We start from the raw sequence: 25,498 nt of genomic DNA on the forward strand, positions 1-25,498 counted from the left end.
AACACATGCACATAGAATACCTCTATGATGGGTAGTAGACCATGTGATCATTCGATCCTATTCTCTCTTCTCTTTACTTTCAAGAAATGAAGAATGAAGACAAACATCCTGTTGAAAGTAAACTACATGTAGAGAGCTCTGTATCAATGCCAACTCGCATACAAATGGGATCCAAAAGCGCATGTTAGACGACTGGTAGACTGCTCTCTGGCAATAGTCGTACAAAGTATTCATAAATCGCGCAATTAAGAGGAGTTGAGGCGCTCAGGATACATGTTCAGACAGTTGTTCTACTGCGGTCAGATGAGATCCTAGCTGCCCAAGCTAGAGCGCGTGAGCCCTTAACACCGTGAATGACTGCGATCAGCACAAAAGACTCGTCATAACATATGCAGACATCAATAAGAGCATAAGATAGCTGTCTCGAAGCTGATTGATTTTTGGTATTTGACGAATTGTTTCAAATCTCAGAAAAAAAGGCGACCCGGGGCATCAGACCGTCACACCAATTATTGCGACATGCATGCGTGCATCAGTACTGTTGGCACATCCTCACCCATACGTCTATACTCGGTGATTGTCTCATTCGCATTGAATACCGAATGCGTGTATGTCTTTTCTGAGAATAATGTGATATGTCTCATCGAAGATGCATCCTCTGCTCACCGAGTGTGTCGCCATGTCAAAGTTCCGCTGTAAGAGGAATAAGTCCGCGAATTGAGCTTCAGCTCCTGCACGCTAATTACTGCAATGCTATTCTACGTATGCACGCATCATGAACTACCTGCAGAACACCTATTGTGTAAAGTGAGGCTACCAATGATAGACAGCGTAGCTGTGTGACTTCGGCTCGGAGAAAAGAGAAAACATTGCGACGGGCGCCTGAAGCGGCCTGGCAATAGCCGGACAAAGAAGTCATTGGCGATCAGATGGCGAACGCCGGAATAGATCAAAAGTATTTATATTGGCATTGGAGCTTCTCTTAGCCAGCTCCTTATGTTCTCTTCAAAGACATAAGCCATCATTACCCTGCCACCTATTTGGTGAATCATACTCTACATAGCCAACTACCCACACCCGCCTCTTCATTAATCATGGCACATGAGGACGACGAAGAGCACCTTCTTTCTGATAACCAAGACCTACCTGCCACACATACGGATAACGAAGTTGCAGAGGTCGAAGATGAATCAGCGACGCGACAAGGAGAAACGCCTCTCCTCATCAAGCTCGAACGGCTCGAATCGGATGAAGACGTGGAAAACTATTTGAACGATCAGGGTGGAGCTTGGAAGATCGACGTCAATACGAGGTCTTCAAAACCTCCCAAGCAAACACCGTTGCATATCGCGATTGGGAGAAACTTTATCCGCACCATTCAGCTTTTGTTAGAGGCTGGCGCTGATTTCATGGCCTTGGACGACGAACACAGACAGCCGCTCCACCTTGCTTGTCGCGAAGGCAACGATGCAATAGCCAGAATTCTGATAGATCACGGGGCGAGCACTACAGATACCGCTTTGAACGGTTGGAGTACTGTTCACTACGCGAGCCTCGGAGATGCAGACATTCAGCTTCTACGTCGCATTCTAGAGGTCGACCACCAGTTCCTGAACCATAAAGAGTATAACCAAGGATGGACCGCAATCAACCTGAGCACCTACTTAGGGGAAGAAGAAGTTGTCGAAGCTTTGCTGGAGAGATATCCCGATCTGAGGAAACCAGACGATGACGGATGGACGCCACTGATGACGGCAGTCAAGCAAAATCATGTCAAAATTTTTCGCGGGCTCATCAACCGCCTCACAAATGTTGGTGAAGATGGTGCAACCCCCTACGATGACGATTACGTGACCCAGGTGGTCAGACGACAAGAAAATGAGGATGGCAAAACGGTTTTGATGGAGCTTTTGGTCGCCGGGCCGGAGTTTCACACCTCAGAAGCCATCGTCTCCCTTGGCAAGCTTCTTCGCCGTTTGAGTCCGCAGAGTGCCAACATTGTTGATCGCGAAGATCGCACGGTACTAGATCACGCAATGCAGTTGGCAGAGAACAGCAACAGCTTTTCCCCAGATATGACGATGGAGCTTCTCAAATGGGTACCTCAAGAAGTCCTGTTACGACCGGGTCCGGGAGATCAAACCGCCTTCGAAAGAGCTTTCGGAGTGGACAGTCTGCACCAATTGTGGGAAGCAATGGAATCCAGAATCAAAACAGATGCCACATTGAGGGAGAATCTTCTATGCAGACTCGTATCACGAGAGACTCCAAGGTGTGTTGAACTGGCCACCCACATTCTGCAGGCGATGCCGTGCCAAGAAGAGCTCTCAGGTTTTGGTGGCAAAGAGAATTGGAGTTTGATTGATTGGGCAATATACCATCGATTGCCTCAGGTTCTCCTGTCCTGTGCGGCCCTGCAACGTACGGGAATCTCTAGCCATGAGAGCCCTGATGCGGCCAAAAGTCGTGGGAAATTGATGATTGAAAGATTGAAGATTGAGCAACAGAAAAGCGATACGGTCCAAAACGTTAGTGAGGGGCCTCATGCGAAGAAGCAACTGGACATACCGAAGCAAGCTGGGCCGAAACATGAAGCTTCAAAGAGAAGAAAGCAGACACGGAGCCAGCTCTTGGAGGATTTGGAGGATATTCTCGATTTCAGCTCCGTGGAGCAGTCTCGGGGAGTAGAAGAGCTTCTTGAAATCAAAAACCCGACTAAGGACCAGTTGAAGGGCTTGGAGGGCTTTTATGCAGCTGTTGTTGGACTTCGTATTGACGACCAAGAGTTTAGCCGAGCGTCAAAGTTCAGAAAAGTCAAAGAAATCATCTACGGGGATTCGAGAATTCGGACTCTTGGAGGCACCATTGACAATCTACGCAAGTCTGATCTGGAAGCGAACAGACCTGCCACGCTTGCCTCAACGGACACGAGGAATAATTTCACATGGATTCATTTACCTGCAGCAAATGTAAGTTTTTGATTACCTTTCATTTCTTCTGAGCATGACTAAACTTAATGCAGATGACATGGATGATGGTACGCCGCTTGAAATGGCACTCTCGTGTGGTGTATAACCAATACCAAGTGCTTACTCCAATAGGACACGACGAAGAAGATTCTGAATCAGTCAGACGATCTGGAGGAGACAGAAAAGAAGCAGCTTGTTTCATTTCTCGGTGCGAGTTGGGCTGAAGTCCCAGATGATGTCCAAGTCTCCCGCTTCATGCAACCTCGACTAGTCAAGATGAAACCTCCAAATGGGAAAGGGCCTGAAGACACTGTCTCAGCCTTCTACGTGAGCAATCATAGAATATTTTTGCCCTTATTATTCAACAATCTAATATGAGAGGAAGATGCCATTTCTCATAGTTGAAGACTACGAAAGAGAAAAGGACGACAATTGCGAAAACAAAGCCCCCGCCGAGTCGTCACACTCAGGCTCCTTAGATCTGGCTCGGAAGCCTCTTCATCGCTCGACTACCTTAGATGAGCACTACTACCACTTTGCAACGGATTCCGAGTCTAAAAAAGACCGAGTAAAGAGGAATGAGAGCCAAATGGTTACGAAACATCTTCACGGGCTCGTAGATGCAAACGATTCTTCATGGCCGCTGCTACGAGTTAGCCAACTATGGGCCTGGACAATTCAGATTGGTGAAACCAGTGAGTTCTCGAGTACCGGCGAAGATAAATTGAGTAAAACTCACCGTTGAATTTAGAATGGCTGGTGACATCTACGTCTTGCGCCAAGACTGAGAAATCCAGTACCTTTGTCAACAATGTACTTGATCACCTCCGCCGTCGAGTCAAGGACGGCAATTTCAGACAAGGTCCCCGATCTCCTATCGATCTTAGCAAAATCATCGTAGAATACTGTATCGAAACGTACTGGAGGCAGTTGGACGCGGAGAGATTTCCCGAAAAGCGAAGCAAACCTGAACATGGAAGACCTCAGCCTAAGACACCGCCGCACCCTCCTCAAATGCCAGACAGTAGTTTTTCACGCCAGGAGATGACAACTATCGGGCGGAAACAACGATCCATCCGCCATATCTTCTCTGACTATGTCAACAACATTGTTTGTAGTCCAAATTTCAACTGACTTTGTTGGTGCTAACTAACTTCGCAGGGACGACAAGAAGTGGAACTTTTTCGAAAATTCTGCATTCAACGAAAGGAACCCAACGGTGTAGACAATTCAATTGAAAGCTCGCAGCGTGATACCAGGAGAGCAGCTGAGCTTCTGTTCGAGATCAAGGACATTCGCGACGAGCTGAACATCCTCAGGACTGTCGTTGAATACCAACGGAAGGTCCAATCAAGCATAGATAACACCGCTCTTGAGCAGCTCACTGTTCGCAACCCTGAGTTCGATAGGGACTTGAAGGCTAAGTACGTCAGGAACGACATTGATGAGTTAGACCGCCTTGCCAAAAACATCCAAGGATCTGTGCGTAAACCTTGAACTCTCGGTATCCTCAACGCTTACATTCAATCTCCAGTTACAAACTACCATACAGCTTCATGAAAGCGAGATTGCCAATTGTCAGGCCATGATCGGCAACCGCCAAGCAGTGGAAGCTACTGCGCAGGGGAACAGGATCATGGTATTCACGTATGTTACAGTTGGATTTGTGAGTCTCTATTCCGTGCAGCTCTTCACAACAGGGGATGTGAACTAAAAGCTCCCACTTAGGTGCCGCTATCGTTTCTCACTTCCCTCTTTGCCCTGGATGTCGAATCATTCATGAGGGCTCCTTGGTGGTCTCTCGTTGTGATCTGTAAGCCACCTTGGTTTGATACGATCATGTAGCATCAGAAGGCTAACACAAACTCTAGTTGTTGTCCCGGCGCTGTTTCTTTGGGGAACTAAGCGCTGGATGAACAGAATGGAAGAGGTAAGAACAGGTGCTTAACAGATCTGATTCATCACAAAACATGGAAGCTGATGTGGTGATAGGAAGCTCTAGAGGCAAGAAGAGAGGCTCCAATGTTAAGGAGAGAGGAGGTATAAACCTATCTTGTGTTATTCTGCTGTTTCTTGAGGAGAGTGTCTTTGTACCGAAATCCACACATTCACCGTTCTTGTTCAAAGACCAAGGAAGCCCATAATACACGAATAAGGCTTTAGCATTTGCTGCTTAAACTATCCGTTGTATGGGCACAACTCGGGGCTATTGTAAAGGTCCTGACACCTGAAGCATTGGCCTTCAATTTTCGTAATTTCGACGTGAGGTCTCATTACGGTAGCCGAATCATTTTAACACACCTTCTTGATTTTATGGGCAAGCCATCAAGGCTTAAATCGAAGGCTGCGACAGAGTCTAAAAAGTTGAACATCTAACGATCCCCATGCAACGACCTACGGTTAGCAAAAGCAAGACATATGAAGATCACTTGATTGGCCGGCTTGGTGCAATCAGTGCCACGAAACCTTGAGAAATATAAGACCTTCGCTTGCTGTGTGACACGGCGGCCGCCCCCAATGCACATCCCACAAAAACCCCTGTCACTGATCATCGAGAAATACCGCAAAGCACCGGGGCCCTCACCCAGCTTACGCTTTTTACTCGACGCGTCGCACCCTGGAACTTAAACAGAAAGTCCAAAGTGGCCGCTTTTCCGCTTCCCTAGCTTGAAAATGGGCCTGGCTACACCGCATGCAGTCCAAATCCCGGTCTGAGTCCCATTCGACCACCGACACGTCGCACGACATTACAGTTGCCTGGTATCTGGGAGGGGGTTGAAGAATGTCTGCGAGTGACTGGGTCTGGGGTGAATCAGCTATTAATATCGACAAGCTCCGCCAAGCCACGTGTGTGCAACTCCGACTCAACGACATCGCATTTGTGTACACAAAAATGGCCGAATTTCTCATTGAAGACAAAGACTTGGTCGGGCTCAAGGGCAAGGTGGCCATCGTGACAGGAGGTTCATCAGGCATTGGCCTCGCTGCAGTCAACACGCTGCTTTCACAGGGTGCTTCCGTCGTTAACGCAGATATTCAGCCGCCAGCGGAGCAACCCGAAAACTCTTACACGTTTGTGAAGACCGATGTCACCGTCTGGGCTGAACAGATCGCACTCTTCAAGAAGGCAAAAGAGATCTATGGACGTATCGATCATGTCTTTGCGAACGCTGGCCTCGGTCCCCGCGCCAACTATCTGTCTACGGAAGTAGATGAGAATGGCGATCTGAAGGAACCCACTCACCAGCTTCTGGATGTCAGTCTCACAGGTGTAATTCACACGGCTACGATCGCGATATACTACATGCGGCAACAGGCCGAGGGTGGCAGCATTGTCATCAACGGTTCTACCACCGGTCTCCAACGGCTTCGTGCCGTGGACTACTGTAAGTTTGAGACCTTTCCGTGGCTAGCCTTTCCAGCTAACAACATAACTCAGCCACGGCCAAGCATGCGGTCCTCGGATTCGGACGTGGTCTGATCCCGCTCATCGCATCCGCCAATTTGCCCATCAGAGTCAACACCTTGGCGCCAACGTGGGCGGATAGCAGCGTACTGCCGGACTTGAAAGGCCTTATGGCCAAAATTGGAGTCGAAATCCAGACCGCAGAAGCGGTTGCCCGCGGCGCAGCGTATCTGATGGCCGATACATCCCGGAACGGGAATGTGATACATGTGCAGCTTGGAAAGTACAAGGAGATTGACGAGGCCGTCCTGCTCCCGGCTTTTGAGTCTATCAAGGGTCCTGACTATCCTGGTGAGGACGAGGTTCTGCGCCGCCTGCAGGAGCTTATGATGGCCGCGTGATTGTTTTGTTGTTGTAAGCGTCAGTAAGGCCTGGGATTTGGGCAGGGGCTGGAGTCAAATCTACGCAATTTTGATTAATTTATCACAATCAGTCTGGAGTTTGACGGTAAACCAGAATTATCAGCGAACAACCCAAACATCAAAGAAGGCTGCCGCCCCTCGAACAATCGTAGTCAAGCTTATGAGACACGGAGACTCGTTTGATAAGATCTTGAAGTGACTCCTGAGCGGAATGGCAGCTGTATATTTCAGACTTAAGGTAGCCTACAACATTGAGAACCCCCCAGAAGCAGATATAGTCTGCCCAGTAACCCAATTCGCCTGCTCCTCCGCAAGCATAGCAACAACATACGCGACATCCTCCGGCTTGCCCATCCGATTCTCAAAAGGCGTCATGGCCACAATCATCTTGACGTGCTCCCCGTGAGCCTCCGAGGCTCCTGAGTCGCGCGCCATGTCCGTCTCCGTGACACCGGGTTCAACCGCGTTGACGGTATGTCCCGCCGGGCCCAACTCCGCGGCTAGGGCACGCGTGAAACCCTCCAGTCCGGCCTTGGAGGCCAAGTAGAGACTCGCGGAGGCGTAGCCGCCCCGCGCTGCGACGGAGGTGATGTTGATGATGCGGCCTGGACGGCGGAGGTGCGGTATGACGGCCTGAGACATGAAAAAGGGCCCTTTGAGGTTGACGTCGATGCTCTCCTGGAAGTTTGCTGGTGTAACTTCTGACACGGGTAGTTTGGACGTTATACCGGCGTTGTTCACGAGGATGTCGATGTGTTCTCCAAACGCTTTGACAGTGGTCTCGACGACCCGCGCGGGAGAGTCGGGCGAGGACACGTCGGCTCGCACTGCGACGGCATCCGCCCCATTGCCCAAGGCTTTGACGCTGTTTACTACATCTTGCGCAACACTAACGCTGTTCTCTGAAACAAAAGTGATAACGACCTAGGGGTTCCTGTCAGAAGTCCAGGCTCATCAATGATCGGAAAACTTGACTAAGGTCTGAACTGACGTTTGCGCCTCTCTTGGCTAGTTCGACAGCAATGGCGGCACCAATTCCTCTGGAGCCGCCAGTCACGATAGCGACTTTGCCGTGTAGAGACTGAGCTTGCGTAGAGGCCATTTTTTTGCAGATCTTCACTGGATTGATGGAGTATCAGACCACGACGCTAGGACTGCAACAAACGTGGTGGGAACTGGGAAACGTTCTGAAGATAAAGCGGGGTCCAACCGATCCAAGACTTTTTTTAAACTTTGAATTCTTTCCAATAGCAGTTAGGCATCTAGCAAGATCCGGAGGAAAACAACGGGTCTTGTAACACGGCTTTCGGGTGGGATGTCAAGAGTGAAGCTCCTCGATTCGCACGACTCGAACTCGCCTATCAACAAACACTAGCTCTGTGCTCGCGGTCCCCGAGACTCCTAGATAGGTAGAATGTCTGCTCGCTCAGAGGTAAGGCAACCTATTACAAGGGACATTGCACTTCACTTAGGTACGATGGGAGTCAGAAGTGCGAGAAGTATGCTTTTATTTGTTCGAGTGCGCCATCTTCATGATAAGATGCGAAGTCCAATTCAGGCTGGCCGTTCTCACTTGCGATCTTGATGCAGCGGGTGCCCCATTTCGCGGCCGACCCCTTTCCTCGCCAATGCTTATGCTAAACAACAACGCCATCAACCATGCCGAAAACAATCTATTCCTCCCTCATCGCTTGAGAATGATCAAAGAAACGAACTTGGTCCAGAGAATTTAGACGCAAGCGACAGTCTGCGTGCAGCTGTTGCCGCGCTGAAGGCCCTTGCAGGCTTCCTCGTTGGCCTTGGTAGCCTTGGCGTCAAAGGTGTCCGTCTTGCCCTTCTGGCAGACGTTGGTGTTGCCCGTGCAGAAGAGGTTGGTGCCCTGCTGGCAAACGGACAGGTAGTTTGCGGTCTCGTAGGTGGCCTGAGCGGAGGCGCCAGCGACCATGATGCTGGCGAGGACGGCGAAGGTAGGGAACTGCATTTTGGCTGTTGTTTATGGTGGTGATTGATTGAGATCGAAAGGGCGGCAAGTTGATACTTGGTAGTGAGTTATAGCGAGAGAGACAGTTGTGTGAGTGAGTGATGTTGAGATGAGGGAGAAATATCACGCCACTCAAGGGTTCACCCAATTACTTATATAGAATTTTCTCTCGTCGATTCACGGAGAGCAACTGCCGTCCAAGCCTTTGATAGAGCATCATAATTTCGCTGACTCGAGCCGATGTCTCGAGGCCATCCTAAGCGAAGCGACGCAACTCGAGAGCTTCCGAGTGGGATGGGTAGTCGGTGTCGCCGTGGAACCGTGGGCTTGGTGCGTAGTGCCGCCCAACCGAGAACCTTAAAAAGACCCGTGTGCTGAGACGAACACTTTCGGCCTTCTGTGGCGTGGCTTTGCTCTCATGCGTTCCATTTATATTAACTGTGACGTTTCAACTTGAACGCGTGGTGTCTCGCAGCCCTGATTAGTAGCTAAGTCTGTATAGCATTCCCTTGGGAAACAGTTGCCGGACAAAGCAATCGGACGGACAATGGCAACTTAATTATATTGCAAAGCGGAGCGCTGTTGGACGTTGGCTCACTCGGCGCGCTTTGCCTGGGTAGCTCGTTGGTGGAAAGTGAAAGTAGCCAAGGCTTTCCCCAGATTCAATTGCGGATACTGGGCTCCGGAAATGTCATGCCGCTTCCAGGTGTTTGGGTCTATGGACCACGAGGCGCGCGCGTTGAGCAAGATTAGCAAGTCTTGCTAAGTCTTTGATAAGTCTCAAGGTTCGTGTATGACCTTGGTGATGTCTAGCGATCCTAAACCAGTGAGCTCAGAGTGTAGGCCTCCGGGCTCTCTTCACGTCAGCCCACAACGCGCCGAGTCAGTCGCAAAAAGTCGGGAGATTCAACGTGCATATTCTGAGTCGACTGCTAACAACACTTTGTTGCCAGTTGATTCGCCGGAAACGAGAATCGAGTGTTATCATGAGGTGAGGTAGATGGCAGAAGATAGATCACATCGTAGCCAGTGATTCTGTTGACCCAAGCGATGTTGCAAACGCACATTGCCGAGTTTAGTGGAAATGTTCGAAGTTGTTGAGTTCCAGTCCAGTGCACACAGTATTGCTGCCACAAAAACCCATCTCAGGGACACAATGGCGTTTGAGCTGCTCTCAGTTGACAAACTCATCGAAGGGAGAGCCCAACAGTGATAAAGGCGGGCGCAGAGTTGTGTGCCACGAGAGTGCCTAACAAGGTTGTCTGCCCGAGACTGCCATGTTTCTTGAGTGATCGGCGTGTCTTTTAGCCTTCGACTCAGTCTCCCACGTTATTCCGTCCGAACTGAACGATACTTGCCACGCGATCTCCAAAACTTAGCTCAAGCATTCTGCTCTTCGCAAACATAACAGGAAAGCTCCGGTTGACAGACGGCGGCGCACCCTGGTTCCGGCCTCGGAAGCCGGACACCGCGGTGCTCACGTAACTTATGAGAGGGGTCATGATCGACCCGTCCCCCGGGGCAAACATCCGGGGATGACTTAAGGCGCGCATTCTGTGGAATCAATGGCGCAATCGTATGTAAACTCGTTCCCGCCAGATGAACCTCTTGAAATGTAGACACAATACCGAACCCATTTAGCCGATTTCACTTGACGGGCGATAAGCATGAGCTGGCGAAGTAGAGTCTTTGTCGGAGACGACCCGACGCTGGATCTGCAGAAGGCGGATGGCGTCCGGTCGCACGTAATCGTGCCGCCCGACACGCCCGACCAGCAGACGCTTGTTTATTTTGTGAATAGTCTGAGGAGGGGCGGAATCGGCGGACCCTCCCACCAGACACTCGGTATCAATTGCCGCAAGGAACGGCAAGACTAATGAGACTTCTCATGACATTCTCTTATATATGCTGATGAGTTCTACTCATGTCCGCTCATAAACCACATTCTTGAAGGCTGGAATTAAGCGAGTTCTTGTGCACTTCAGCTCACTCTCAATTATGAGCACTCACTGAAAAATTATCTTGAATCCCTAAGTCCTGACTCACGGCCAAAACTCATCTGAGAATCAACACCACGAGGAACTGCCAAACTCTCCTGAGCATCATGGCCGCCGACATCAGAGTCTCAATCGACCGCGGCGGCACATTCTGCGACGTCATTGCCGAAATTGACGGCCGTGAACCCCTCATCTTCAAACTCCTCTCCGAAGACCCGGCAAACTACCCTGACGCCCCAACAGAAGCCATCAGGCGCGTCCTCGAATTCGTGGAGGGGAAGCCCATCCCCATCGGCCAAAAACTTGATGGGTCGCGCATCGGTGCATACTCATTTAATCAACTCTCTTCAATCTTGTTTCTAACACTTTCCTAGCATCATGCCGCATCGGCACCACAGTCGCGACAAATGCTCTCTTAGAACACAAGGGCGAGCGCTTCGCCTTCCTCACCACCAAAGGCTTCAAAGATGTCTGCGTCATCGGCGATCAGTCCCGTCCGAAACTCTTTGATCTCAACATTCGCAAGCCCACGGCTTTACACTCGACCGTCGTTGAGATCGATGAGCGCGTCGTGCCGGCAGACTACGATCTCAATCCAACGCCACTAGACAAGGAAGCCGCTCTCAAGTCCGCCTCAGTATCATCACCAACCTCATCCTCATCAACTACTCCCCGAGAAGGAGACCTCGTCAGTACACCAAACGGCGATCTAATCCGCATCCTCCGCCGCCCAGACCCAGATCTCATCCGCTCCCAACTCCGCGCCCTCAAAGATGCAGGCTACACCTCCGTCGCAATCTCCTTCATGCACGCCTACCTCTATCCCGCCCACGAAGACCTCGTCGCCTCCCTCGCCCGCTCTCCCGAGTTCGACTTCTCTTACGTGACAACCTCGTCATCAACCTCTCCCACCATCAAATTTCTCAACCGCAGTACCTCAACATGCTCAGAAGCCTACCTCTACCCCGTCATCCAGCGCTATGTCGCCTCCTTCCACACAGGCTTCCTCCCCAACGCTCCGCCACGCCGCGTAGACTTTATGTGCTCCGACGGCGGCCTAAAAGCAGCCTCCCGCTTCCGCGGCAATGAGGCACTCCTGAGCGGTCCCGCAGGCGGCGTCGTCGGCATTGCGAGGTCCTGCTATGACCCTCAGGACGGCACGCCTGTCATCGGCCTCGATATGGGTGGTACCAGCACCGACGTCTCGCGGTACGATGGGAAGTACGACTACCTTACCGAAACCTCCATCGCTGGCCGCACAATCACCACGCCCATGCTCAACATCGCGACCGTAGCAGCTGGCGGCGGCTCGATCCTCTTTGCGCGCAACGGTCTCTTAGCTGTAGGACCTGAGAGCGCCGGCGCGCACCCGGGACCGGCATGTTACCGCAAGAATGGGCCTTTGACCGTCACTGACGCGAATCTCTTCCTTGGGCGTCTTGTTCCGTCTTCCTTCCCTTCCATCTTTGGACCGTCCGCCTCTGAGCCGCTCGATACCGCCGTGGTCGAAGAGAAGTTCAAACAAATTACGGAAGAGTTCAACGACCAGACGAACCAGACTCTCCAGCCACACGACGTAGCCCTAGGCTTCCTAGACGTCGCAAACGAAACAATGGCCCGTCCCATCCGCAACGCAACAGAAGCCCGCGGCTTCGCCCCCGAGAACCACAACCTCGTCTCCTTTGGCGGCGCAGGCGGGCAGCACGCCTGCGAGATTGCCGATAAACTCGGCATCCGCCGCATCTTGATCCACAAGTTCTCCTCTCTGCTTTCGGCATACGGCATCGCCCAGGCAGAGCTACAGAGCGAGACCCTCGAGCCGTACGGCGCGAAATTCAAACACAGCGATAGCGCCGTACAAGGAACGGTAGCATCCCACGTCGCTGACCGTCTAGCTGCGCTGAAGGAAAAGGTGACGCAAGAGTTAGTATCCCAGGGTGCGGATGAGACTTCTCTGGTCTTTGACGAGAGTCTTGTGCTGCGGTACTTTGGCACCGATACCAACCTAACAATCTCCCGCCCCGAGGATGGTGACTATGCAGGGAGCTTCAAAGCCACGCACCTCCGCGAGTTTGCCTTCTCGATGGACCGAGACATCGTCATTGAGTCGATCAAGGTCCGCGGGACAGGCAGCGCGGCCGGGAGCGCGTTCGGGATGCGGGAGACGTCTGCGACTCAGGAGCTCGCGGATAGGAGGAGCGGTGCTAGCGGTGGTGTAGCTGCCGCTCCAGAGCCGCGCATGAAGCAGAGGGTTTACATCAACGGCGGGTGGCGCGAGACGGGCGTGTATCGTCTGGATGAAGTTCTCAAAGGCGTCGTAATCGAGGGACCAGCTCTGCTCATCGACCAGACGCAGACAATCTTTGTATCGCCGACGTTCAGCGCGTACATCCTCTCCTCCCATGTCCTCCTCGAGAAGCAAACTTCCACAATAGCTTCATCAACATCACCCCTCTCCACTTCCACAACACCAACACCGGCACCCCAGACCGCGACACCAGAAACGACGGACCCAATCCTCCTCTCCGTCTTCGCCCACCGCTTCATGGCCATCGCAGAACAAATGGGCACCACCCTTCAACGCACCGCAATCTCCACATCGATCAAAGAACGCCTCGACTTCTCCTGCGCAATCTTCTCACCCGAAGGCAAACTCGTCGCCAACGCGCCCCATATCCCCATCCACCTCGGCTCCATGCAATTCGCCATCCAGGAACAACACCGCCACTGGAAAGGCCGCCTCCAGCCCGGCGACGTCCTCCTCACGAACCACCCGCAATGGGGCGGCACCCATCTACCAGATCTGACCGTCGTCACGCCCGTCTTTGTTGATACCGGATCACCCTCCGCCGACAAGCCAGACAGTGACGAAACATCCAGCCAAGAAATCGCCTTCTACGTCGCCTCCCGCGGCCACCACACAGACATTGGCGGCAAAGGCATAACCTCAATGATGCCTGAGTCCCGCCAACTCTGGGAAGAAGGCCTCAACGTACCCACCCTCAAGATCGTCTCCCGCGGCCACTTCCTCGAGTCCGACGTCATCGCCGCCTTCGAGAAAGCAGGTTCTCTCCCAGGCTGCTCCACCTCCCGCCGTCTCGCCGACAACATCTCGGACCTGAAGGCCCAGACATCCGCGAACCAACGCGGCATCCTCCTCCTCCGGAAACTCTGCGCCGAGCAAGGCGAGGGGAGGCAGGGCGTCGCTGTGGTGCACAAGTACATGTCCGCCATCCAAGCCAACGCAGAAACCGCCGTCAGAACCTACTTCAAATCCCTAGCCGCCTCCCACCCGACCGGTCTCTCCGCGACGGACCACCTGGACGACGGCACACCCCTCCACGTGAACATCACAATCGCCCCCGAAACCGGCACCGCAACCTACGACTTCTCCCTCTCGGGCCCCCAAATCTGGGGAAACTACAACTGCCCCGTCTCCATCACCCACTCCGCCATAATCTACACCATCCGAAGCCTAGTCGGCCTCGACATCCCCCTAAACCAAGGCTGCCTGAACCCTGTAGACATCGTCCTCCCACCGCAAGGCTCCGTCCTGAACCCCGGCCCCGGCGTCGCCATCTGCGGCAGCACACTCGCCTCGCAGCGCGTCATCGACGTCATCCTCCGCGCGTTCGGGACACACAGCGCGAGCCAGGGGTGCGCGAACAGTTTCGGCTGGGGCATGGGCGGGCGGGACCCGGAGACCGGAGTAATCGTCAAGGGGTGGAATTACGGGGAGAGTATCGGCGGCGGGGTGGGTGCGGGGGCAGGGTACGACGGTGAGCACTCGACGCACGTGCATTCTACGAATACGCGCCAGACGGACGCGGAGGTCATTGAGAAGCGGACGGCTGTGCTTGTCAAGTCCTACGGTATCCGCAGAGGCAGCGGTGGTGTTGGGAAGCATCGTGGAGGTGATGGAATCACCCGCGAGATCCAGGCGCGTATTCCGCTCAAGTTTAGTATTCTTTCGGATCGGAGGGTGTATAGACCCTGGGGTATGGCTGGCGGCGGGCCGGGACAAAAGGGGGAGAACTATGCGTTCTTGTTTAATGAGGAGGGAGGAATGGAAAAGATTAATCTTGGCGGAAAGGCGATTATCAACCTTAAGGAAGGCGAGTATATCCAGGTCAATACGCCGGGTGGCGGGGGGTATGGCGGCGAGGAGGTGGAGGATAGACATCGGGGGTATGTATGAGACAAACGCTGTATCATGATAGACAAAAGACATACATAGATGAGTAAAGCTTGCAGCAGACTACCACCAACATGCAATTATGACCGGATGTGACTTGATAAAGCCTTGTCATTACATATAAACGGACCTAATCCAACATTACAACATCCAATGCGCATAGCACATCATGGTATCTTCATCTCTCGTCAACGTAAAATCCCCAGCAACTCCCGTGGATATCATGCAGGCATCGCCCCCAGTTTCGCTTCAGCACAACAGTTTACGCGACCTCCTTCTCCAACTTGGTGTCGACCGTACCCGGGGCAGCAACGTCCGCAATGGTCTCGTCAGAGAACTTGAGATCCTCCTCAACGGTGACAGTGTCCTTAATCTTCAAGAAGATGATGGGCGCACCAATAACGAGGGCACCAGCAAGGCAACCCCAGGTAGCGCCGAAGATGGTGTTGTACTCGGTTTGGACACCATCGAGACGCCAGAAGACGGCAGCGCCGGCGGATTGAATGCCTGTACCATGTCAGTATGAATGCGTCAAAACAGTGGAAGAACGCGTGACTTACCCTTGTAGAAACCAGCCAGGTTGGCAGCCTTGCGGGAAGAGTTGGAAAGGGCACCCATGTACCAGTAGATGCTCGTCTGCCAGCAGGCATCGAAGAACCCGTAAAACATGTACAAGAACATGGGACCAATGTAAGCCTCGCCGCCGTCGGTCCAGTCAATGGTGGGGTAGTCCAAGTTGCCCTCAATTTCGCCGCGAGGAGCCTGCTTCTTCTGCCATGCGTACCCACCACCCCAGATAGCCATGGTCAAGACGAAAAGCGTAATGTAGGAGGCCTTTGCGCGCACACTACGGCGGACCTTGGGGAAGTCAAGGGCGTAGCCAAAGATGAGAGCACCGATGATTTGGGAAGACCAGTACAACAGGTTGTTGAGCGAGCGAGTGCGGGTGTTGAAGTGAGGGGCGTTCATGTCGTTGGTCTGGTAGGTGTAGAAGACGTTGGAGGTGAAGAACATGGGGAACAGAAGGATGATCCACGGGTCTTGGGCCAGAGTCTCCCACAAGCCCTTGAACTCAGACTGCCAAGAAGGGTTCTTCATGACAATTACCTTGGAGCCGTCCTCACGAATGATCTTGGGCACATCGCACATGAAGAGAGCAAGAATGGCACCGAGCAACATAAGTACAATGAAGGCAGCGTAGGTGCCGTCAGTAACGGTGCTTCGCGATGTTGTGTTGATGTTCTGGCCGAGGGGGATAAGAGCACCGATGACAGCGCCGAGGTTGAAGATCATCCAAAACCAGGAGATGTAGCGTCCCTTTTCCTTTTCAGAGGGGTAGGACATCATGATGGCACCCTGGCCAGTCCACAAGAGACCAGCGCACACACCGAGGAAGGCACCGGCGAAAATGACGAAGCCTTCGTTCTGGTTGTGAGAGTAGGACAGGAACGAAGCGGCGTAGATGCAGTAGCCCAAGCCACCCAAGCTGAGAGTCAGACGGAGACCGAGACGGTTGGCAAAGGTACCGGCGAAGAAGGCGGCGACGGCAAAGGTGGAGTACAAGGCCGTGTTGGCATCGTTGGAGGCCTTTGTGGAAACCTGACCACCGCCACCGAGACCACCGAGAGCATTGAACATTCCGGGGCAGAGGAAGCAGACGAAGGAGACCATGAAGAGCTGGATGCGGGGCGAAGCGTACCAGAGCTCCTTGCCAGCAATACGGAAGCCACGATACATGAAGCCGGCAGGGCGGGGAACGGGGCCGTCAACAGCGGTTGTTGTCGGGGCGGCGGTGGCGGGCTCGACATCGGCCGCGGCCGCGGGCTCAGGAGCGTGTTTCTCGTCGACAGAGGACATCTTGGCGGTGGTGTGGAGTTGAAGAGGTGGAGAGGTTTTGAGGACAGACGTTGAGGTTGACGGAGCGTCGTTGCGCCTTGGCGGGACGGGAGGGATTGGGGCCGGTGGTGTGTGGCTGCCGCTTGGTGCTTCTCTCTCTCAAAGTGTCGCAGACTGGAAACTCAATCGTGCCAGACGATGGGTGATGGGGGCCCAAAGTAGCGCAGGCGCAAGGCTCGGTTCGATGAGTTTTGGTCTGGAGAGACTGGACTGAAAGAATGAGACGGGCGAGCGAAGACTAGAAGGGTCCTGGGGGAGGTGTGCAGCTTCTTTATGGGACGGTTTATCGGGCTGCAGGTTGCAGTTGCACTGGGCGATGATCGTGGGTGGAGCTTTGGTCAAGGTCGCGGTCCCGACGTGCCAGGGTGAGGCGTGGCGGGTGCGAAAAAGATGACAAGGGGGGGCGGAGACTGGGAGAAAGTCGGGTGGAGGGTGTGAGGATGATGGAGGTGGTATCCGTAGGTAGGGTAGCCGGGGTTGATTTGTTGACTTGGTGATGTTGAAGATGGAAGAAGGGTGTTGATGGAGGGGAAAGAGAAGAAAGATGGTAGTGAAGTAAGGTAAGGTACCTTACCGTATCTGCCAATTTGTTTATCGCCGCTAACCAAACCGTGATACGGGAAGACAGGACGAGATTGGAAGATGGCAAGAGCAAACAGTGTCGGGTGTTTCTTTTTGCATACAAAAATAACTTAATAATCGAGAAGCTTTGAGGACTCGATGTTCAGACGCAGGGCAGGTGCAGATGGAAGGATACCTCAGGTGCGAAGGAAAGCAGCCGACAGCCGGGGGCGTAGATGGCAAACGGGAAAGCGTGTTCACGGGTGATGGGTGTGTGAGGTGTGTGAGGTGTGAGACGATGGGAAGGAGGGACTCAGGGAGAAGATGTGCAGAGCTAAGGAAGGTGGCGCCAACGCCCGAATGGGACGGGACGGGTACGGGGTACGCAGCAGGTGAGAATTTGGGGGAAGGCACCTCACACGCGCCACGGCACCTTAGATGGCAGGAGGCGGGAGATTACTGGCAAGAAGGCACTGGCAGGAAGGAGCTGCCCCAGTCGACCGCTCTAGCAACGGAGGGGAAGGCACGGTCAGCTCAGGTAAGGTAGCAATGGGAACTCAGGAAGGAGTCGCCTTTCTCGTGTGCGTTCCATCTGACGTGTGACCGAGGTGCCTATCAGCGCCATGAACGAGAGACCTTGGACCAGGTTTGATAGATGGGCTGAGAGTAAGGCGTCTCCAATGTGTCAGTGTGGTGGTGTCAAAAGAAAGGTGGTAGGATGGAGTGGCAAGCTACGTGACAGTCAGAGGCAGTGGCCTACCTTGGAGGCTTAGATACGGCTCTTCAACTAGCAACACTCGACAGCCACCAGGCACTGGTAGAAGTGCGCCAAAGTTTGCTTGTCAAAGATGATAATGCCAATTCAAAGGTGACAGCAGAATTGACTGATGGTGTGGAGCATGGGGAAACCAAACCAGGATCTGGCGCCGCCGCTGGGCAACGGGGGAAACAGCCGATGGGTTGAGAGGAGCCACTGCACAGGGATGCGATTGACTGAACCGGGTAATCCACAGATACGGATGGGGAGATTTCGGTTCGGAGACCTGGCCGTGGACCTGAAGCTTGAAGGTCCAGTGTTGATAAGAAAGACTCCGGCCCGGTCAGTGCCGAATGATGGATGCGTGAGCAATCAGTCGGTCAGACCTGATATCTTCTTGACATTGATAGTTGCGGAATCTTAGAAGTCGGGTCTGGTCTGAGATACCCGTATGGCATTGTCGAGTCAAACAACAATCAATCAAAGAAAGACGCAGTCCAAATTTAGACAAACTTCAACGGCGCTGGACGGCAGGCGGTGGCGGCCTAAGCCAGGGCGAAGAGCGGCTGTTCACGGCAACGCGAGGTATCACGAGGTGGAGGCTCCAACGACGGTATTCGTTCCAACCTGCGAATAAGGTAGGGAGAATGGGTGATAGACGACGGCTGGAAGTTGAAATTGAGACATTCGCGTTGTCAAAGTTCCATTGTTGCTGACTGACTGGGCCAACCTCCCTCTCGCATCACACCACATCTGCAGAGGCCCCTAGCTGGTATCTGAGGCCGTGTTACACCACAGGAGCCATTCTTTCTTGCTTGAATGAGTCTTTCGTGATAGTGATTCCAACTTGTTGTTTGCCCCAATTCTCGTCATGTTTCATCTCAAGTCGCCTACCGTCACTTGCAGGAAGCAATCTGAGGTGCTTATTTGTTTTGACATGTGTGCCGCGCCGGGAGAAAGAAGCGAAATTCATCAACGAAATTCATGGTTCGTTGCGTCCCCACTCTACCCCAATCGATAAGCCCCACGACAAAGGGCCGATGTCTTGGGGTATCTGATTGGTCAACAGTTCGGGAGGTCACGAGGTGGCGCTTCCTTCCATCTCGGAGACTCTGATCGTAATTGGCTTATGGACTCCTGTGCCTCGGCCGTTTGGGGAAGGAGAAGGAGAGATGACATGCATCCATCACCTGCCGGCCGCCCGCACTGTGCCTTTTCAGTGCCGAAGACGCATCGAGTGCTGACAGCAGCACGCATCACAGCGAGTGCGAATGGATTCATCCTGCGGTCCACGGCATGCGGCTGATGTTGATTCATCTCAGGGTAGTGATAAGGTAGAATACGAGGTTGACATTCCTATATACTCTACTTCCCCGAGTCTGCCATAGGGATCTGTAAATGGCCGAGTGCTAATATCAAAACACTACCTATGCTTTTTGATCTCGTGCCTTCCCTCCACATAACAAACACAGTGGTAAAAACAGAAGCAATAGCCACCACACCACCACACCTTCCCCCGTGCGGAGAGATTTTTAAAGTGGCGCCCAGAGCCAAGATAGACAAGCGTCGACCAACCAGCGCGCTAGGCATCGTCCCTGCCCCCTGCCATCTGAGGTCCGTGCAGGATGGAGAGGTGCATGTAACGTTTCCCTGAGATTGAAACTCAAAAAAAGAAAAAAAAATTGGAAAGAAGCGAACAGAGAAAAGAGGGGACCACACAACACGTAGCTGCCAGACGGGAAGAAGAAGCTTGTGGCTTCGGCTACAATGGTCGTCTGCAGATTGGAGATTCGATACAGATGCCTACTGCCTATAGATGTCTAACTCGCGCCTTGGCCAAAGCTATTCCCCAGACTTCCGTCCTTCAAGACTGTCGGGAATAACCCGTGCTCCCACGTCTAAGACGTGTTACGGAGCAGGAGCTGACCTGACCGTGCCCACGGCCTGGGAACCGGCCAGTTGCATCGGCGACACGACGGGACTGATAGGCTCTTGCTCCAGTCGCCTGCTCCAGTCTTCCTCCTCGTGGGTTCGTTACACAGATAAGATTCTTGCATCGCACACGTTTCCCGCCCTACCTTACTTGCTACTTTGATTCTACTTCAGACTATCTGCGCTGTCACACAGCAGCATTTGGGCAGAGTGTCAGCTTTCAGTCTTCCGTACGTTAGAATGGCAATCAAGGCTCATCTCTATGTCGACGTCCAGGTCGGAAGGTGTGTCAGCAATCGACTCGATCTGAATACTCCGAGCCAGATCCTCTCACTATGGCCATCCTCAATCAAGCCACCCGCTGTTGCTCGGTTGCAGAATCTCAAGCTAGAACTTGGTCCACGCCTTGGGAACCGACCTGCCAGTCTTCCATCCCACGAGACCTGTATCTGATATCTGGACGTAACCACAGATATCTATCCATCTCTCCCCAGACGTATCTGACCGTTACTTCCCTTTACCCCACACAACCCAAAGGTTACATCCCCACCCATCCCATCGTCCAAGTCTCCACGGTCCTTTCCATCCCCAAACAATGGCTCTGGCAGACCACGGCGCAAGTTACAACGGCCGCCCGTTGATGTCTCGCCCATCAATGTGACATTTGCAGTAGACTTCTTCAGGGTCCATCCGGTATCCGAACCCACTGTATCCAACCCGCTGAAGGTCCAAAGAGGCGTGCCCAATCTTTCAAGTTCCCGGCGCGAGGTGTTTCCTGTTCCATGGAGCTGGGTATTGCGTGACAGGCGACTACATCTTGATCCAACTTTATCATGCCACCCATGTTACTTCTAACTCGCTGACGATTCGTCAAGGGCACATCACGGCATCGGCGATGTGAGTCTCATCCGGCCCTCCGGTCCCGGAAGCAAATCCCTCCGCCGAGTCTAGATGTTCTTGAACTTTCCGGTCGTTCTTTCAAGCGGAGTCCAACTGCCAGACTCCGAACAGGCAGATCATCGAAGCAGTGATTGACTGACACCTCACGTCTCCGGCACCGGTGCTTTGACGTCCTCAAACCTGGCATCCCCTCCTCGTCCCGCTGGGGCCCGGCTTCCATATCCGTCGAAACATGTAGCAATTTGGTGCTCCATTAGATGATCGTCGATACTTGCCTTGCTCCATGTTCCCAAGAGATCATAGTCGCTACCAAACAAGGCTAACGTTGGTCCGATGGTTTCCTTCACGTAGCCTTTTGTTCCACGTTCTCTTTAACAGTGGGAGGGGGGAAGTCGTGGGGCTCGAAAAGGAGCAAATTCTTGAAAAAATAGAGTCTTTGCCCTACGGCGCCGAGCCAGTGCACCATTAGATGGATACTCCATTCTGAAGCAGGAAATCTGCAAATTCTAGACTTGCTGCGATTCACTTGGCCTCCAGTCCCTCTCCAGGCACCGCTCTAAGCTGCCGGCCGTCTGTGTCCGGGCGGTGACCTTCCCGGGATCGGAGGGCCGGAGCCTAACCGAATCTCCGGCCCCCGAAACCTCCGTCAGAGGCCATCCCTCTCCACTATCTTGCTTCGGGCTGGCGACACAGTCTTGCGCAGCCACCGGCAAATGTAGACTTTCCACTTACTTTGATTTCGCCTCATGCTGCTGTCTTTACAACGCCCGAGACAGTATGACCAGGGATGAAATGTTCCTTCAGTCTTCTTATTTTCTTTGTAGGATGGTAGACCCGCAGTATCGCATGACTTGTCGGCCGTTCCTGGGCCTCAATCCTCACGGGGGGCTTTGAAGCGTCAACAGACATTGCAAGTCGGAGAGCGATGAATGAGATTAAGGACTATGTTACCGATGGATCTGCAGTGCCATTATCAAATTGGCCCAAACCAGGTGAAGAATCCCGCCGGCCTCCCACATAATCATATTTTCTTCACCGTCAATTCTTAGTCCTAGAAACCTTAAAAATGGCCGCCGGACATGTACAGACATCCCGTGCACCGAATTACATACGCATAACGACATACCCAGCAGGGGTATACCTTCTCTCCTCAGGGCGAGTCAAGACCAAGCCTCTACAGATAGAGTAGTTCTGAGGCTGAGTTCTCCCCAGGACATGACTGCCAAGCCTGGAGACGAACCACATTGATTGTGTCCATCAAACGAATACCGTCTTTACGAAATTAGACTTACTCGCGGAAGCTAATTTCTACCCGGGTAGGTTGTGTAAAGTCCGTGATATATGCGAAGTATTGGCGGGTACATCAGCGTGTATAACTCCATAAGGGTCTGAAGAAGATATAAAAGAGCAAGTCTATCTCCCCGGCCTGAGTCTCAGTCGGTCTATCGACTCAAGCTTTACACTCATTCCGCCCACTTACAGCCATCCTTCAAGCCTTCCGCTTCCGAAGCCCTTCTCTTACACTCAACTCGTAGCCACACGCCAAGATGCATTTCTCCGTCGTCGCCCTCCTCTCCCTCTCCGCCCTCGCTCTTGCGGCGCCGCAGGCCAACGTTGCGCCTACGTGCGGCAGAGATAGCGACTGCACCAGCTTCTGCAGCGGAGGACCATGCACGAAGCCGTTCTGCGGGCTGTCTGCTTTTGGGTACGTCAAGAAAGAGAGAGAGAAATGTTCTCTGGATTCTTTTTGGAGATGAGAGAACAGAAGATGCTAATACTGGGTAATTTAGTGACGACCGCTGCTTCTGTGGAGGATGCTAAATGGCACGACTAGGTTGAGACGGAGCTTTTGCTCGGCAAGATGATACCCGTACATATTATGGAGGTGACGCAAGGATTTTTCATACATGTATGTATGCGCTGCCATGCTTGATGCACTGTATGTGAGCCACTGCTTGGAGGCATTGGTACCTTGGAAGGGGCGCATTGTGATGTGACGACTCAATGAACACGTCACGGACGACGTTTGCCTGGACCAGAATGTGCACCAATTATTTTCAAATACAAAGTTGTCTATCGAATGCAACATGACGGTTCCGGGAGAAAATATATCTCGAGATATCTATACCTGAACGAAGCAATTATCATGTTTCGGAGTTGATATTGGGTCTATCTGGATTCTGGTATTGCTTTAACACGACGTGTCACACTGAATCTTCTCTTCTAGGGTACCTGGCACGCCTGGGTATTAATACCTGCTGACGTTGCGCGCCACCCACCTTACCCATGCACGGGTCGCTGCTGACAAAGCTCCGCCGGATAAAGCCCGGTTGGCTTCCGCAGCTCAAGGTCGGATCAATCGAGCTTTCTCCTTGTGCTCTGCAACATTCGATGTTCGCGCGAATGTCCGCACAACAGTTGCTCTCATCATAGAAGTCCATTGCATTGAGCGACAAGATGGACACGCTCTCATGGATGTTCCTGGCTTTTGCCATTTACATGCTCGCAAAAGTACGTACCCCACAGCAGGCCTCACGACGGAGCCGCTGCCTCACCCCTCTTCATGAGATGTCCATGGCTATCCTCCCTAAACGATACCTCAAATGTGAGTGCCGTGCTGCTAACTAATCAACTCTATAAAGACACTATTCGCAGACCGCTCGCCCATCCCCGAGACATCAGGCAAAGTCTACAAAGTCACCAGCGCCGGCGAGCTAGACGCCCTCCTCGCCTCCACCACCAACGTCGTCGTCGACTTCTACGCCGACTGGTGCCCGCCCTGCCGCGCCATCGCGCCCGTCTTCTCCGGTCTGGCCGACAAGCACGCCGCGGAGGGGAAGCTCGCGTTCGCCAAGGTCAACGTCGATCACGTCAACAACGTCGCTGGCCGCTACGGCGTCACTGCCATGCCGACGTTCATGTTCTTCCAGAAGGGAAAGCCTACGGGTGTGGCTGCCAAGGGAGTGACGCCTCGTCAGTCGGTTGTGTTCACTGAGGATGGCCGCGTCGACAAGATTCGGGGCGCGGATCGGGCTGCGTTGCAGGCTGTTGTGCAGGCGCTGGCTGGTGAGGGAGAGGATGCGAAGGAGTGATGAGAGTCAGGATTGGCGTGTGCGGAAAGTTGGACCTTTGAAGGAATACTTCTGCCGAGGGTTCGAATAGCCAAACAGTGGATCCGAATGTCAATGAGCGATTTTGAACGGAAAATACTGAAAGTGTGTTGATGCTTCAGAGGCCAGTGTCTTGACTCAGGAAATGTTACTTGACCTTGGTGATCACATCCTCATCTTCGAGATCGATTTATGGATTCAACAATGACAGCAATCCAGGTACCCTAGAATGGATGCCTGTCGGTCTTTCCTTGTCCCGGTCAGGGATGTATACGGCAGAATCGGTTAATTGAGCTAGCGGTGGGACCCCGAGTCATCTAATTCGCGAGGCAGTTAGAGCAACAAGGGTGAAGATGTGGGCTAGGCAGCTTTCGAATGTCGCTCATGCTGACATGTTTATTTAGTCGAACCTCACTAAGATAATCGACTGACGTCCCATTGCCACTAATGTTCACCAGACACTTCTATGTGAGAAGCGACTGGTACCGTGTGTAGACATATCGTGAACCAGCTTTCGAGGCATCGACACTGAGTCAACCCGTCACGATGGCTTCCTCTCGCCCCACCAAAGTCCTCAGCGTCGGGCTTCCTCGCACGGGGTCCTACTCCATGATGCTCGCCCTCACCGAGCTGGGTTACAAGGACGTCTACCACGGCCTCAATGCCATCGACAGCCCCGATGACTGGCGCTTTTTCGGCCGTGCCTCCGACGCCCTATTCCCGACATTGCCCTCATACACCGGCAAGGGCATGACCACCGCCGACTGGGACCACATCTTTGGACCCTGCGAAGGCATCACCGATATCGCGGCCCCCTTCACACCATCGCTCATCGATGCCTATCCTGAAGCGAAGGTCGTTCTCGTCATCCGGGACTACGAAAAGTGGCGCGTATCGATGAAGGAGGTCATCTCTGGCATCTTTGGGCCCCTGACGTGTTTCATCCGTGACTACGTCGAGCCCATGATGGGCGCAGACAGCGCGGGGAATATCCAGAAGATGATGCTGGGTTGGGTGGGAGCAAGCGACGTTCCCGACCTGGAATTGAAGCTCGGCGAGGTCTATGAGCGCCACCACAAGTACATCATGTCGACGGTCCCCAAGGAGAGGTTGCTTGTGTACAAGCTCGGGGAGGGCTGGGGTCCCTTGTGCGAGTTCCTCGACCTGCCAGTGCCGGACATGCCGTTTCCGCATGGGAACGAAGCTGCAGCGCTCAGAAGCAAGATCTTTGACAAGCAAAAAAGAACAATTCTGGAAGCCGGTGCTCGTTTTGCGCCGTGGCTTGTCGGCGCTGCTGCTGTTGCCGGAGGGCTGTGGTATACCCTGTCAATGTAGTGGGCGGAGTGTGGCGGTGTGCTTAGTTGTCAAGAGC

General features: G+C 53.1%; 11 protein-coding genes across 11 annotated transcripts; 7 read left to right on the forward strand and 4 right to left on the reverse strand.

Moving 5' to 3' along the window:
• Positions 1 to 1,094: 1,094 nt before the first annotated feature.
• On the forward strand, positions 1,095 to 5,015 carry CCOS01_09071 (uncharacterized protein; the record flags this gene model as incomplete). The annotated part of the gene is made up of 11 exons (XM_060457231.1): positions 1,095 to 2,185; positions 2,489 to 2,969; positions 3,023 to 3,037; positions 3,102 to 3,296; positions 3,355 to 3,664; positions 3,721 to 4,079; positions 4,131 to 4,451; positions 4,504 to 4,635; positions 4,698 to 4,782; positions 4,841 to 4,899; positions 4,962 to 5,015. The coding sequence occupies 11 exons, from the start codon at positions 1,095 to 1,097 to the stop codon at positions 5,013 to 5,015; spliced, it is 3,102 nt and encodes a 1,033-aa protein (XP_060311931.1).
• Positions 5,016 to 5,862: 847 nt separating this feature from the next.
• CCOS01_09072 (short-chain dehydrogenase) lies at positions 5,863 to 6,776 on the forward strand (the record flags this gene model as incomplete). Its single annotated transcript, XM_060457232.1, has 2 exons — positions 5,863 to 6,355; positions 6,409 to 6,776. The coding sequence occupies 2 exons, from the start codon at positions 5,863 to 5,865 to the stop codon at positions 6,774 to 6,776; spliced, it is 861 nt and encodes a 286-aa protein (XP_060311932.1).
• Positions 6,777 to 7,040: 264 nt separating this feature from the next.
• CCOS01_09073 (short chain dehydrogenase) lies at positions 7,041 to 7,899 on the reverse strand (the record flags this gene model as incomplete). Its single annotated transcript, XM_060457233.1, has 2 exons — positions 7,041 to 7,721; positions 7,789 to 7,899. 2 exons carry the CDS (start codon positions 7,897 to 7,899, stop codon positions 7,041 to 7,043), a joined length of 792 nt encoding a protein of 263 aa, XP_060311933.1.
• A 627-nt stretch (positions 7,900 to 8,526) lies between these two features.
• On the reverse strand, positions 8,527 to 8,778 carry CCOS01_09074 (uncharacterized protein; the record flags this gene model as incomplete). Its single annotated transcript, XM_060457234.1, has 1 exon — positions 8,527 to 8,778. One exon carries the CDS (start codon positions 8,776 to 8,778, stop codon positions 8,527 to 8,529), a length of 252 nt encoding a protein of 83 aa, XP_060311934.1.
• Positions 8,779 to 10,445: 1,667 nt separating this feature from the next.
• CCOS01_09075 (uncharacterized protein) lies at positions 10,446 to 10,655 on the forward strand (the record flags this gene model as incomplete). Its single annotated transcript, XM_060457235.1, has 1 exon — positions 10,446 to 10,655. One exon carries the CDS (start codon positions 10,446 to 10,448, stop codon positions 10,653 to 10,655), a length of 210 nt encoding a protein of 69 aa, XP_060311935.1.
• A 227-nt stretch (positions 10,656 to 10,882) lies between these two features.
• Positions 10,883 to 14,973, forward strand: CCOS01_09076 (uncharacterized protein; the record flags this gene model as incomplete). Its single annotated transcript, XM_060457236.1, has 2 exons — positions 10,883 to 11,096; positions 11,150 to 14,973. 2 exons carry the CDS (start codon positions 10,883 to 10,885, stop codon positions 14,971 to 14,973), a joined length of 4,038 nt encoding a protein of 1,345 aa, XP_060311936.1.
• A 259-nt stretch (positions 14,974 to 15,232) lies between these two features.
• On the reverse strand, positions 15,233 to 16,827 carry CCOS01_09077 (major facilitator superfamily transporter; the record flags this gene model as incomplete). The annotated part of the gene is made up of 2 exons (XM_060457237.1): positions 15,233 to 15,477; positions 15,531 to 16,827. The coding sequence occupies 2 exons, from the start codon at positions 16,825 to 16,827 to the stop codon at positions 15,233 to 15,235; spliced, it is 1,542 nt and encodes a 513-aa protein (XP_060311937.1).
• Positions 16,828 to 19,549: 2,722 nt separating this feature from the next.
• CCOS01_09078 (uncharacterized protein) lies at positions 19,550 to 19,774 on the reverse strand (the record flags this gene model as incomplete). The annotated part of the gene is made up of 1 exon (XM_060457238.1): positions 19,550 to 19,774. The coding sequence occupies one exon, from the start codon at positions 19,772 to 19,774 to the stop codon at positions 19,550 to 19,552; it is 225 nt and encodes a 74-aa protein (XP_060311938.1).
• A 2,789-nt stretch (positions 19,775 to 22,563) lies between these two features.
• Positions 22,564 to 22,837, forward strand: CCOS01_09079 (uncharacterized protein; the record flags this gene model as incomplete). The annotated part of the gene is made up of 2 exons (XM_060457239.1): positions 22,564 to 22,721; positions 22,807 to 22,837. The coding sequence occupies 2 exons, from the start codon at positions 22,564 to 22,566 to the stop codon at positions 22,835 to 22,837; spliced, it is 189 nt and encodes a 62-aa protein (XP_060311939.1).
• Positions 22,838 to 23,473: 636 nt separating this feature from the next.
• Positions 23,474 to 24,108, forward strand: CCOS01_09080 (thioredoxin; the record flags this gene model as incomplete). Its single annotated transcript, XM_060457240.1, has 2 exons — positions 23,474 to 23,527; positions 23,659 to 24,108. 2 exons carry the CDS (start codon positions 23,474 to 23,476, stop codon positions 24,106 to 24,108), a joined length of 504 nt encoding a protein of 167 aa, XP_060311940.1.
• Positions 24,109 to 24,672: 564 nt separating this feature from the next.
• Positions 24,673 to 25,461, forward strand: CCOS01_09081 (uncharacterized protein; the record flags this gene model as incomplete). The annotated part of the gene is made up of 1 exon (XM_060457241.1): positions 24,673 to 25,461. The coding sequence occupies one exon, from the start codon at positions 24,673 to 24,675 to the stop codon at positions 25,459 to 25,461; it is 789 nt and encodes a 262-aa protein (XP_060311941.1).
• Between the last annotated feature and the right edge of the window lie 37 nt (positions 25,462 to 25,498).

This window comes from Colletotrichum costaricense (assembly GCF_030867565.1).
Source record: "Colletotrichum costaricense strain IMI 309622 chromosome Unknown Scaffold_9.1, whole genome shotgun sequence".
NCBI classification, from domain to species: domain Eukaryota; kingdom Fungi; phylum Ascomycota; class Sordariomycetes; order Glomerellales; family Glomerellaceae; genus Colletotrichum; species Colletotrichum costaricense.